Source organism: Sinocyclocheilus grahami, unplaced genomic scaffold, assembly GCF_001515645.1.
Source record: "Sinocyclocheilus grahami isolate Dianchi unplaced genomic scaffold, SAMN03320097.WGS_v1.1 scaffold17.1, whole genome shotgun sequence".
Classification (NCBI taxonomy): domain Eukaryota; kingdom Metazoa; phylum Chordata; class Actinopteri; order Cypriniformes; family Cyprinidae; genus Sinocyclocheilus; species Sinocyclocheilus grahami.
The window spans coordinates 4,549,103-4,563,285 of NW_015505196.1; the positions used below are offsets into that span (position 1 = coordinate 4,549,103).

The window sequence follows — 14,183 nt, forward strand, 5'->3', positions numbered from 1 at the left end:
AACTGTCTAGTTTGATATAATGTGTACATTATATAATTTTGGTTTTGGTTCTTTCATTGTGAGAAGTATGAAAATGATTGTCTCTTACTGCAGCACCATGAGCAACCAATATGACAATGGCATGATGTGGTTAATAAATTGTTGCATGTCGACTGCAATTTATCCATGATGTGTGCGCACCAAGAAACACAGGAGCCTCTTTTTGTTGAGGCAACTGCATGTCGAGATCTTTAATGCTGCATTAATGCACAAATGTTCCATGATCCTTATGTGATTAAATATATATCTAACTTAACACTATAAAATGTTCTGGGGGTTATAATAATAAATGTTATAATACTATAACATTTTTTTCTTCTTCTCCTGAACTACTGGGCTTTGACATGTTTCATAAATGTATTTTACCCATTGATTCGATTCAGGATTCAGTCCAATTTGTCCTTGTCTGTACTTTAACTCTAAACCATGAATCAATCGATCACTTTCTCTCCCAGTGGCACTAGTTAGACCAGTTGTCACAGTGTGCATGGCACTGCATCTGACTACAGAGTGTGTTGCGCTCGTGGCTGCGTTCAACAGGAGTCAAGAGACAATCACGCGCATTTAAGAACTCAGAAGCGCTTTACTTATCGATAGAGAAGACTACACAATTCTTCAGTCGGTCCATTTTGCATCGATTCTCACCAGACCGACCATTTATAAGTGACATGTTGCCGTTTTCCGCTTGAGCACAAGACTCTCTCGTGCGCGTTTGGAACAGTGTGCATCGTGCGCGGTCTCCAGTCCACTTGAGATATTTTACATCAGAAGATTTCTGGACATTTTCGCCATGGCACCGCCACAGAACGGATCTAACCTAACGGGGAACTTTACAAACCAGTTCGTGCAGCCGCCGTGGCGCGTCGCGCTCTGGTCTGTGGCGTACAGCTCCATCCTGGCGACCGCGGTGTGCGGGAATCTGATCGTCATGTGGATCATTCTGGCTCACAAGCGGATGCGAACCGTCACCAATTACTTTCTGCTCAACCTGGCGTTTTCAGACGCATCGATGGCCGCCTTCAACACTTTGATTAATTTTGTTTATGCCACGCACGGTGACTGGTATTTTGGAGAAGCCTACTGTAAATTTCACAACTTTTTCCCCGTCACCTCCGTGTTTGCCAGCATTTACTCAATGAGCGCAATAGCAGTCGACAGGTAGAGTACATGTGAAGATAACGTTAAATATCTGTGAGAACTCGATAACTCGATGGATGTCGTGTTTAATGCATGCTCTCATTCATTCAGTGTCTGAAGTGGAGGATCAGATACACTAAACCCTGCAACACAATCGCAATGGGCCTAAAGTTTTTTGTTGTTGTTGTTTTTAGAAATGCAATCTTATTTTTAATATTGGTAAATGAATAAATGAATGAATGAAGAAAATAGTTGTTCTAAAAAAAGTTCACAAATTGACTCTAAAATGTGGTATAACCATCGATTAAAAATAAATGTAAATATATATTTATGTTCTTTTTTATGTTTTATTTTTTTGGAATAATTAAATTGAAAGTCCTCTCTGTTTTTCTTTTTGTCACATGACGACAAAATGGCTTCCATGTTGATTAACTGACTTTGATTTGACAGACAAGTTTATGTATTAAGAATATGTAAAACTAATTTTCTAATAAATAAGTAAATAAATACAACCCCAAAATATTTGACAGAAATACTGATGATGATGATAATAATAATATTAATAATGTATAATAAATACATTAAATAATATTTTGTAATTCAGAAATTGAAAACGTTTCATAGAAGAGAAATTCAGTGCTTTTTATATTTATTGCAATTTGCAACGTTAATGTTATGGCATGTCATTTTATTAATATTTTCCACAATGGTTGGTTTAGGGATGTCACATGTAGCGATGCAATAATTGGTTAGTTTTGACACCATTGCCTTTAAATGATTACCTTTCAAAGCCAATTGTTATGCCCCCCCCCCAGATTCTCCCTTTTGTTAGTTCTAAAGAGTTCTATGTGTATTTTAAATCTGTTCTGACATGGATTTTATATATTTTACAGATTTAGTTAAGGCTGATTTAAACCGTCATTTATGTGTTATTTGTATGCTAATATTAGTTTGTTTGTTGTGCTCCATGTGCCTGTCATTTTTCTTAACTGGGAAAAGTGCCTCAGGCAGTCCTTCCTACTCATAGCAGAATGCTTGACTTGAAGTGAATGGCTGCGCAATTATTGTGGATCTGTGTTTATTTACAGCACCTTCAGGGGGCATTTTTGCAGGTGCAGATGCACATTCATTCTATACATGGACATCACACAGTTCAATTGAAATCATAAGCATCATGAATATAATTTATTGTATAATTCTTAGCCTGAATTGAAAAGCTCAAAATTGAATTGAATCCTTTTTGATGATGAATCAGTGGTATTCTTTAAAAATGTAAGGTTGACAAGCAGTTGAGAATTTGTCACAGTGAAGATACACTCAGATTATTGATGATTATTGATGACTGGGTAGCTCGTGGAGACTGCCATGTTGAGATCACATGATGTCTAAATACTATTGTGTAAAATAAGTGCTTGCAAGAGTCTTAAAATTGTGCTTATCAAGTAGCTTCAAAGCAATTAGCCTCCACATTCACGTTTCACTGTCATGCCTCTCTTCGTACACTGATCATCCTTCAACGTTTGAAGCTTTTTTACTGTGCACCATAAAAGTTATTTAGCCTGGCCATATTGAGTAGTGAAATGAATCCGTACCAATTCAATAGTAAATTAATTGACTCTCACTGAACAATGAGACAAACAGACAACTAGTTTGCATTTAGCACTAACGGAGAGCTAGTGCTTCTATGGCTAGCACTCATTTATCTTGATTCTTTTTTTATCTCTGATCAGATGCAGTTCTTTGAAATCGAATGATTTAAAAGAACAATCCAAACTAATGTGAATGAGTGCAATTGATGGGAGATTTGTAGGATAGAAGCCGCAAGGTACTGAATGCTGAATATTTCAGAGAGTCTCAGTGCTGTCTGAGTCAAGTTATTTTGCCATAAGCACTGCTTTTGAACTTTTGAGTAACTTTGAATTTATAAGTCCTAAAAGTTACAAGTTTCCCCCCCCCTGCCCAGGATTTTAGGATGCATAATATGCTTGCACCTAGAAGGTAAGATACTGTCACTGAGATGGCACCCTTTCAAAAGGTACTAATATGTACCTTTTAGCTTTTGTACCTTGGCTTAGAGGACAGTGATAGATTTGGAAAGGATGATTAAAAAAGGATTTTTAAATGATTTTGAAAGTCTCTTATACTCATCAAGCCTGCATTATTTAACCAAACACAGTAAAAACAGTATGATTTTGAAATATTTTGAAAATAGTAAGTAATCTTACAAAATAAGGTTTTATATTTTAATATATTTTAAAAATGTAATTTATTTGTTAATGGCAAAGCTGGATTTTCAGCAGCAATTACTCCAGTCTTCAGTGTCACACGATCCTTCAGAAAAATTCTAATGCTGATTTGGTGCTAAATTATTAATAATGGTTGTTCTTATTATTATGAAAGTTGAAAACAGTTTTTGCTGTTTTTTTTTTTTTGTGGAAACTAATTTTTCAGGATTCTTTGTTTAAAGGTTATTGAACTGAACTTATTTTTTGTAACATTATAAATATTTTTACTTTCACTTTTGATCAATTTAATGCATCCTTGCTGAATAAATATATAATTTTTTTCTTTTCTTTTTTTGTACCTTCTTTTTTTGAGAAGATTGCCACCCTCTCACCCCTTTCAGATGTCATGCTGTGCCATTTTAATCATCCTTTTCCTCTCAGCACCCTGCTGATATTTCCTTATTTTTCATCTAATTAGACAACTCAGACTGTAATCTCGCAAACTAAATAATGTGAAAATAATGCATATTAAATGGGACTTTTGAACTTCATCAGTAACCTTCCCAGATATGGATGATTAGTTCGGCACAGTGTGCAAATTTCAGTATATCTGGGTACTTGCTTAGGTAAATTATTTTTGATGCTATCTATGGCCCTTGTATCATGAGCGGTATGAGTTCTGCAGTTAAGATGAGTTTTCAGAGTTATGCAATGCTGTACAATGAGTCCAAGAGCTAGATACTGTAGCTGTGTCTGACAGACTTCACTCTAATGTCAAAATCTATCTATGACTTTTTCTGTGTCCTGTCAGTGGATCTCATGTCAGAAAGGGAGTTGTCACTTTGCACTTGTGAAAATGATGGAAGCAGCATAACTTTTGATTACGTTTAGAACTGATACCCAAAGCTCATATTGTGAAGCTTGGGTTTCTGTCACAGGTTGACCTCAACTATGACTTCTAGTAAAATGTCAGGTTAATCAGATATAACATAAGCTATTATTCAGCCAACATAACATAGACTATTTTTTTCTCTTGTTTTCCATATGTATAAGATTAAAATGCTTAAAATATGAGTTGGCAGTTGATGAGCTGAATTGCTTTGCATTACAATCCTGATATTGATTTATTCTGAAAAGTGGACTTGTTTTGAGGATGCAACTGTAGTAATTTACAAGGCTTTTATCAACATTGTTTTATTACTGTAAAAGCAGAAATACAGTAAATTCTATAAAAAATATCCTATCATTTGCAAAACAAAGTTTCATTGATGTTTTAAGATTAAATCTCAAGTTACTAATTAACTCCAAATCCAAACTACTATGAAAACATTAGACAATTTATTGAAACTCAACTGCAAAAATGACTTGATTGACTTGACTTTGACATTAACTTTTTTTTTTGCATATCCTTTTTCAAGGTCCCTAATAATTTCAGCCTGATATGAACAGTCCGTGCTGCACTTTTCAGCATGGGTTATTTTCTGATCCTGTCACAGTGTAATGCAGGCTTTTCAAAGATATTGGATACTGAGGGATGAAAAATGGAATATGGTCATAGAAAGCTATATTATGACTAATTTTGTTCCATAAACCGTTACTAATACTATAAAGTGGACCTTGGAATATAAAAACAAAAACAAAATGTGTGTTATTTTTTGCAGCCAGTAGGCTATACATTAGCAACCAGGACATAGTTACTGCAGTAGGGAAATTATAACAGATAAGAGAAACCAGATTCAGTCTTGAGTGCTCTTCACATTTATTCCCTGTGCTCAAAATGTCACATAGTGCTCGTGGCTCCAGGCTACATTTTTCACAACCCACATTTGCTGTTACTGTTGTTTTGCTGGTAGCCAGTCACTATATACAAAGCAATTGTGACGTCTGCAGGAATTTGCAGTGGGTCAGTGTGCTTGCACTGCTGCTTTTGGAGGAAAGTGAGATTTGTGCTGACATCACTTGGCCAGACAGTATTTTCAGTACGATAAATGTTTAATTTTACTGTCAGAGAGATGGCATTGCTGACAAAACCTCATTCTGTTGGTTTATGAAACTTTAATGAAACTGTTATGTGAAACATTTTTAAAGAATAGTGGAGGCCATTAGGTTCAATGTCAGTTCAAAAATGTTGTCATCAGTGGCATTACACTTCAATGCAATATTATTTAGCTGACTGATTTGACATGAATAGAGTACAAAATAAGGCATGAAACTCTAAAATCTGCTGTATTTATGTATTGCCTCAGGTGTTGCTCAGCTGTATTTGTATTTATCGATAACTTTGATTTTCAATAAATTAAAGAAAAATTTGGATTCATTTCAGATTGAATTTAATTCAATTTTGTTTATTCATTTATTTATTTGTGTTGGCTGAATGATTGCTTTTTGGAAAGCGCGTACATGCATGCATGCGTAAATAAATAATCTAACCAGAAAAGCTAGTTTAAAAAATCAAATAAAGCCAAAATGTGATGTTTAAAACTTGCTTTTCATGCTATGTTATTTATTTGTTTATTTATGCTAAATAGTATTTGATAAATAACAGGATTAGTTTCTTTAATGGGATGCCAGATTGTACTGTATCCATCACATGTGTTGGCTTGTATGAATGTGGCAACGTAACACATCACAGCATGACCTAATGAGCGGTTTTTAATTGCAGTATATTAATTAATCTACGTTTGTGAGTGTTTACTAGATACATGCTGAGATTTATATTCGTGACTATTATAACTAATACACAGTGTACCTTTCTGTCATCTTTCCTGTTGTTTATTTATCCAAGATGCCTACATAAGTGCTTTGACATCCATGTCGTCCATATCCCGAAATAACCTTCTCTGCCCCAGAGTATAATTGGCTGTCTAATAAGTTATTCACTGCTTACAAGAGTGAGTCATTAACAAAGCAAATGGCCTATTATCACTCGTGAATGATTTTGAATATGTTAACCACGGAGGCTTAGCCTCACATTATGGTCCAGAGTTCACAAGTAATCAATGGCATATGATTGGTCAGTGTTTCCATGTAGTTAAAATTAAGAATTGGAGTGAAAAGTTCAGTTCTTCTTATTACTGTTATGTTATGATGTATTCGTCTGGCAGGTTGAATTCTTCCATAGCATTCAAGATAAATATTTAGCTCACACATACAGCAGCAACAGTTATGATTGGTCTCTTTGATGTGACCCATTATCAATCAGCTATTAGATCATTACACAACCTGCAAATTGAAAATTGCCCAACTGTGGTGCGTCTTTGATGTTTTATCATATTGATGGTATTTGAAGCCGTGTATCTGAGGTGTGAGATTGAACAGTCATTTGTTTGTGTTGTACAGGTACATGGCTATCATCCATCCCCTGAAACCACGACTCTCAGCCACAGCCACTAAGGTGATCATTGTGTGTATTTGGGTGCTGGCTGTGGTTTTGGCCTTTCCTCTGTGTTTCTTTTCAACCATCAAAAAATTACCCAAGCGGACTCTCTGCTACGTTGCCTGGCCGAGACCTTCAGAGGACCCTTTCATGTGAGAGCTCTTTAAATATGCATGCACAATTTTCTTCCCTTCCTCCAAGTTTATTTGTAAAGGACTTTGAGGTACAATCTTGTGTGAAAGGTGTTTTATTATTATTATTATTATTATTAATAAAGCACCTTTCACACATAATAATAATAGTAATTGTTGTTGTTGTGGTGGTGGTTTCATCATCAACAACAATAATAATCCTAATACTAATAATTACAAAAATATTTGTTAATATTACTACTATTACTAATAATAATTATAATAATATTTATAATAATTAACATCATCATTCGACAACAATAGTTAAACAAGTATTATTATTTTTATTATCATTAACAGCTATTATTATAATTATTACTATTATTGATATTATTATTATTAATTAGTATCACTGTTGTTGTTGTTGTTAATAATAATAATAATAATAATAATATTAATAACAATAACAGTTATAGTTGTTATTAATTATTATAAAGACGATTCATAATCATTATAATTAACGTTATTAATAATTATTTTATTAGTCATGTTATTATTAACAACAACATTAACTATTAAATCTAATTTTAGAATGCAAGAATCACACACTGTATAAGTAATGTTAGTGACTCCCTGTTTATATCTTCACTGGCAGCACAGGTGCTATATTACTCTGTCTCTGGTTACAGGTATCATATCATAGTGGCATTGCTGGTGTACGTTCTGCCCCTGGTGGTCATGGCAATTACCTACACTATTGTCGGGTTGACGCTTTGGGGAGGAGAGATTCCTGGAGACTCATCAGACAACTATCAGGGCCAACTGCGAGCCAAAAGGAAGGTAAGCAGTTCACGTTCTTGAGTGTCTCTTAGATTGACTCTTGTAAAACATTGTCTCACCAGAGCCTTTGAGCTGGAGCAGAAGTACAAATGCAGAAAAGTAAAAGAGAACGGAGAGATGTTATAATACAAACCTGTAAGATCAGATGGTCCAAGGTTTGGGCAGTGCAATTGAAGTGGTCATTAAATACTAATCCCACGTTCCTGGATGTAGAGCTCAGATGTACAGTGATGTTGTGTTCAACTGATGGAATGACTGGAACACACGCAAACATCAGAGTAAACACACCACACACTCACATTTAATAGGTCATTACATGTGGGATCAATAAGATATTAGAGAAGGAAGTTCTCTAAAGAAAATGGAAAGGGCTGGGTAGTCTGACAGGTCATTTAGATCACGTGTTGGAGGAAGTCAATGAAAGAGAAGGATAGACAAAGAGATGCAGACAGTGATAAACCCAGGCAGAGCTGGCTTTTAGTTGGTTTTGATTTTTTTACACAAATACTGCTAGCCATGGTGAAGGAAAAATGGGCTAGATGTTTGTCAAACTAATTAAATGTTAATATTTGCTCCTGCTATGGAGATTATAGCAGCAACTGGCAGCCTGCGGGCCGAATCTGGCCTGTCAATCATTTTTATCCACTGATTTTGAGGAAATCGCAAAACTCAGCAGTGAGTTCAGCATTTTGTCAGTTAGCAGGCATCAACCCATATCCAAACTGGAGTGTTTCATTTTTAAACTTGTTTAATCTTTTTTCTTTCCTTTTTTGTCCATAAACCAGCTGTTACTTTACTGAATATGAACTAGGTCAGCATGAGTTTAATTGCACTCATTTGATCACGTTTTATCCAATCAATTATTTATTTATTTTATTAGGGCTGTCAATTAATTAAAAAAGTAATCTAAATAATTACAGTGATTGCATGATATACTGAAAAATTATCACATTATTAACAATATGTTTTAAATGTAAGATGGCGTTTTGTGTGAACAGCTCTACTCAGTCTGTGCCACCTGCTTTAATTATATGTCATTTGGGAGGCGTGTCACATGTAGTACAGGTCAGGGGTCCTAATTAAATGTGTTTAATGATTCATGATCATTACACTAAATGAAGTAGATTAACAAACTGACAGCTCTAGCATGACTATGTAAATCTTCAGTCTTACAAGAGATGAGTCACAGCAGCTGATACAGCTGCACCTCAGCCCATGTCAATGATCCCATACACAAATGTAATATATGTGACGCTGGAAAACCAGTCATCAAAATTGAGATTTATACATCATCTGAAAGCTGAATAAATAAGCTTTCCATTGATGTATGGTTTATGATAGGACAATATTTGGCCGAGATACAACTATTTGAAAATCTGGAATCTTGAGGATACAAAAAAAATCTAAATATTGAGAAATTTGCCTTTAAGGTTGTCCAAATGAAGTTCTTAGCAATTCATATTACTAATCAAAAATTAAGTTTTAATATATTTACAGTAGGAAATAAAACAAAACAAAATATCTTCATGGAACATGATCTTTTCTTAATATCCTAATGATTTTTGGCGTCAAAGAAAAATCAATAATTTTGACCCATACAATGTATTTTTGGCTATTGCTACAAATATACCCCAGCGACTTAAGACTGGTTTTGTGGTCCAGGGTCACATATATACATAAAATTTCCATATATGAAATATATTGTCATATGAAGTCTAAATATAAAACATATTAGAAATTGGAACAATTTCATATATTTGCATGTATATCTAACCCATACTATGTTTATGTTTATGTACATGTAAATGTAATGCAGTTTTGGACATATCATATCATGTCATGTACATGTATATCCATCCTAAAACCCATCAAGTTGATATTATATAAGTAAATATAAAAGATATACATGTAAAAATATTTTTTTTGTATTATATGTTGTTTTAATAAAGTTGCATATAAAGATATATTGTTGGCATATATGGTTGCTACATATCATGCACAAATCCTCATATAGATATTAACATGAAAATATAAAAATGTTACTATGGGAATTTAATTTTTTCATGTTATTATATTAATTTTATATATATTTATCTTTATCTTCTTATAGATAGCACTATAAGAATACACTCTTCACTCTTGAAGAATTCACTCTTGATATAGGGCAGTATATGTCATATGTTACATTTCCGTATCATATGGTGACATAAAAAAAAATGGGAAAAAAGAACCTTCAAAGTAGAATGGACAGATATGTTGGCTGTTAAACTCGGTACTTAAAGTGTTAAATGGCTAATCTAATTTGTCTGTACTTCTTGGTAATGAAAGTGATAACATACAGGACCAGTAAAGGCAAACTTTTGTCAAGGGAAATAATTTTCAAGGGAAAATATGTATATTTTACTTTTGACTTTGTCCATTTATGCTAAATTAAATCATTTTAATTTTGTTTTTATGTTACATTTTTAGATTTCAAATTAAATGTTCAGATCTCATAATTACTAATTTCAAATGGAAAATATAGCATGAAATTAGATTGATAAATTCCCTTTCATAGGGGTTGAGTCATTTATTGACATGTTCTTAGCACTGAATGCAATAGATTTTTCTTGATAACCTTGACACGGTAGTGGTCAGCTTGGGGGCATTTGCTCAAAAAAGCACTTAACAAATTAGTATGGTTGATCTATAGCATTCTCTGACTTAGCTAATGTTAAACCAATCAAGAAAAAGTAATCAAAAACTCCCAGTTAGGGGGAAAACACGAAAGCTTAGGCCTGCTTCCAATTTCCTGTTCTTTCACAGTATGTACTGAAATCAGTGAAAAACAAATAGGTTGCTTTGTGGTTTCTTTTCTAGTAGACTAGTGACAAATGAGTGTAGACTGATGTGGAAAGCGGCTCTGAGTGACTTTGGTTTCGTAAATTTGCTGTTGTTTTAGCGAGCATAGCTCTATTTGTTTTCTCTCCGATTTGCATCAGAATCAGATTTGGAGCGTGTGATCCCTTCTGTCTCGAGGTTGGGATTCTTGTGTAAATACATTAGTGCCACCTTGATGTATTCTTCTGTGCATCATGGATGAGAATCCTGCAGGCACCTCTAAGTGTAGCCAGTGGAGAAATCAGTTAATTAGAGCCAGATGGTCCATTAAGTGGAAATGATGTGACACACTCAATTGATGAACTATTTAAGATGTTTTAAAATGAAGTTTTCCAAAGTGTGCACAATATTGCAGCTCAACAGAGAACATGCTTTCGGGCTGAATCTGGTCTTGCAAGCCAATGTTAGGGCTTTGACGAAACTTGCTCAGTCCTGGAATACAGCCGTTCACTGGTTCAATAGACATTTTATATATTCTATATGCCAATCAATAGCATTCAGAGCTCAGTCTGCCAGTTATATGTTTCATTAATGGCTGCTGCGATTGTGCTGGCTCTCTATTTCAATCAGCGCTACATCTTGCTCACTCCCTACGGCTGTCCCTCATCATGTATCTTTCTTCCATTAGTAGCTGGCAAGCCGAATATGTGTATTTGGAGCTGGTTAGCTCTTGCACGTTCCATATGCCCCCACTTTATGTGATGTGTAACGGTGATTATGGAACTCAGAAACATGAACATCTTTTCAGCCTTTAGAAGACTCTCAATTATGCCTGGGGGCATTTTCATTTTCATAGTCAGTTCAAATTTAACTCTTTGAGAAGATTGGAGAAGCTGGCGGGTGACCAATACTCATCTATTCGAGGGCTTTATGTAGCCATTGACAAACCAGAAAAAGCAGTCAATTTTTTTTTACATGAATGAATGGAGCACAAAATGGTGTGGATATGTTAAAAGAACATCAGCTTTATGTAATGTACTTTCAGATTAAAGTAGCCTGTGCCTTTCTTTGTAATCTAATTGAATACAGCATGATTACTCTGAGTAATCTACAGTGGCTGCAAAATGAATTGCATTATATTACACTGTCTGCATGCATATTTCTGTCATGCATATTTATTTAATATGTCAACTGCAAAGATTTTATTTTATTTTTATTTTGTTTTACAATTTTCTATTTCATTTTATTGTATTTTCTACTTTATTTTCATTTATTTTGTTTTCTAAAATGAATTCTAAGATTCTTAAAGGGATAGTTCACCCAAAATAAAAATTCTGTTAATTACTCACCCTCATGTCGTTCCAAACCCGTAATGCCTTTGTTCATCTTCTGAACACAAATTAAGATATTTTTTATGAAATCCGGGAGCTTTCTGACCCTGCATAGACAGCAACACAACTGACATGTTCAAGGTCCAGAAAGCAGTGTTGCCAACTTCTTTCAATAGAAAGTAGCTAAAGCCAGTTTGAAAAGTCGCTAAATGTCGCCAGATGACGTCATACACTAATTAGCATATTCATGACGTCATCGCGTCTGTTGCCTTTTACATTTGTTTGTCTCTCTGTGCTCACATACTGTATTTTAATGCAGCCAAATTCTCAATAAAACTGTTTTCATTTATATATATATTACTATTTCTGTTGTCAGACAACAGAATAAATATGAAATAGTGACTGAAATGCGGCCCTTTAAGACTACATAACCAGCTCTCCCTTCCAAGACGTTAATCTGCACAAAAATCCTGTGCTGTGATTTCGGCTATATTTGCATGTAAAATTAGAGAAGCAACATAATATCTATTTTAACTGAAGGCGCTGCTCCTCTCAGCCGCTCGCTGAACAGAGCAGACGCAGAGAGAGAGGTGTGTGCGCGCTGACCTTGCGCCATTGCGTCAGTACCAGCTACCACAGAGACTCGCTAAGGTTTGTCCAAGAAGTCGCTAGATTTGTTGCTAGTCGCTTTTTTGGAAAAAAGTCGCCAGGGGGTCTGAAAGTCACTAAATCTAGCGACAAAGTCGCTAAGTTGGCAACACTGCCAGAAAGGTAGTAAGGACATTGTTAAAATAGTCCATGTGACATCAGTGGTTTAACCGTAATGTTATGAAGCTATGTCGTGGTACTCTCGTGAATGCTCGTCGAAGACTGACACGGAAGAGAAGAAATTGTTGAATAAAGTGGTTATTTTTGTTTTCTTTGTGCACAAAAAGTATTCTTGTAGCTTCATAATATTACGGCTGAACCACTGATGCCACATGGACTACTTTAATGATGCCCTTACTACCTTTCTGGGCCTTGAATGTGTCAGTTGCATTGTTGTCTATGCAGGGTCAAAAAGCTCTCAGATTTAATCAAAAATATATAAATTTGTTTCCGAAGATGAACGAAGGTCTTACAGGTTTGAAATTACATTAGGGTGAATAATTAACAGAATTTTCATTTTGGGTGTACTATCCCTTTAACTTTAACATCATCTTAATCCAGAGCAGGATGCATTGTTACTAAGTATAAACGTTGTCATTAAAACTTCACATGTTATCATATTTGTTGAAAGCTTTAGGCCGCAGCACTTGACTTCGCTTGTAAGATTTAGGCATCATGGGTCGAAAACCTCACTAGTGGTTCATTTGCCTTCAGGATTACCAAGGCGGTGCTTACTTTGAATTGCAAGAATCATGTATTAACTCTAATCTAAACATGAGGAAAGTGATCCTGCCAGTTTTACTCTGATGATTATGGATTAGGAGGCTCTGTTGATGAGCCAGACTCTGATCATGTCACAATGGCTGCCCTCACTTACTTCTCAAGGCACGTTTTTCTCTGTTTTTTTGGAAGGTGTTTGTTTGTATTTCAGCGGTAGTTCATGTTTTAAAAAAAAAAAAATCCCTGTTCAATGAAAATGATAGAATGAAACATTCAGCTATTGACCTTCTACTACCATGAGAACTACATTTTTTATATCACCATTTTTATATATCAAATTCTAGCTTAGAAATTGACCATGCTCCTCTTGTGGATATATATATTTTGTATATTTTGTTTAAATATACAGTGGTGGCCAAAATAATTAGAACACTAGTATTATCACCAGCTAAAAATGGGTTTAAGTCAGTTATTTCTATCTTTTGCTGTAGTGGGTCAGTAGGAAATATCAGTTTACATTTACAAACATTCATTTAGCCATTAATTGCTAATTTTTGTTTGCACAAGGAGTGCTCCACACAGAGATCTGATCTCACCATCATCCAGTCTGTCTGGAATGACATGAAGAAACAGAACAAACCGAGACAGACTAAATCCAGAAGAACTGTGGCAATGTTTCCAAGATGCTTCAAGAGAACTGCCTGCAAAGCTACAGTACTGTTAAAAGTTTTAGGCACTTGTGTAAAAATGCTGTAAAATAAGATGCTATCAAAAATAATGTCATAAATAGATTGTCTTTATCAATTATCAATTAATTTGGTGTGACCATCCTTTGAGTTTAAAACAGCTTTTGCCTTTGGTGCACTTGCACATAGTTGCAGGTAGTTCTCTTGAAGCATCTTGGAGACGTTGCCAC

At 34.8% G+C, this 14,183-nt stretch overlaps 1 protein-coding gene across 1 annotated transcript in view; it reads left to right on the top strand.

Annotated features, from left to right (window-relative positions):
• The first annotated feature begins 761 nt into the window (after positions 1-761).
• Positions 762-14,183, top strand: part of LOC107552719 (neuromedin-K receptor-like) — a 29,515-nt gene continuing 16,093 nt past the window's right edge. The window contains exons 1-3 of the mRNA XM_016234687.1: positions 762-1,197; positions 6,741-6,929; positions 7,598-7,748. Coding sequence (XP_016090173.1) covers positions 830-1,197; positions 6,741-6,929; positions 7,598-7,748 — 708 coding nt within the window. The 5' untranslated portion in view covers positions 762-829. The remainder of the gene's footprint in view (positions 1,198-6,740; positions 6,930-7,597; positions 7,749-14,183) is intronic.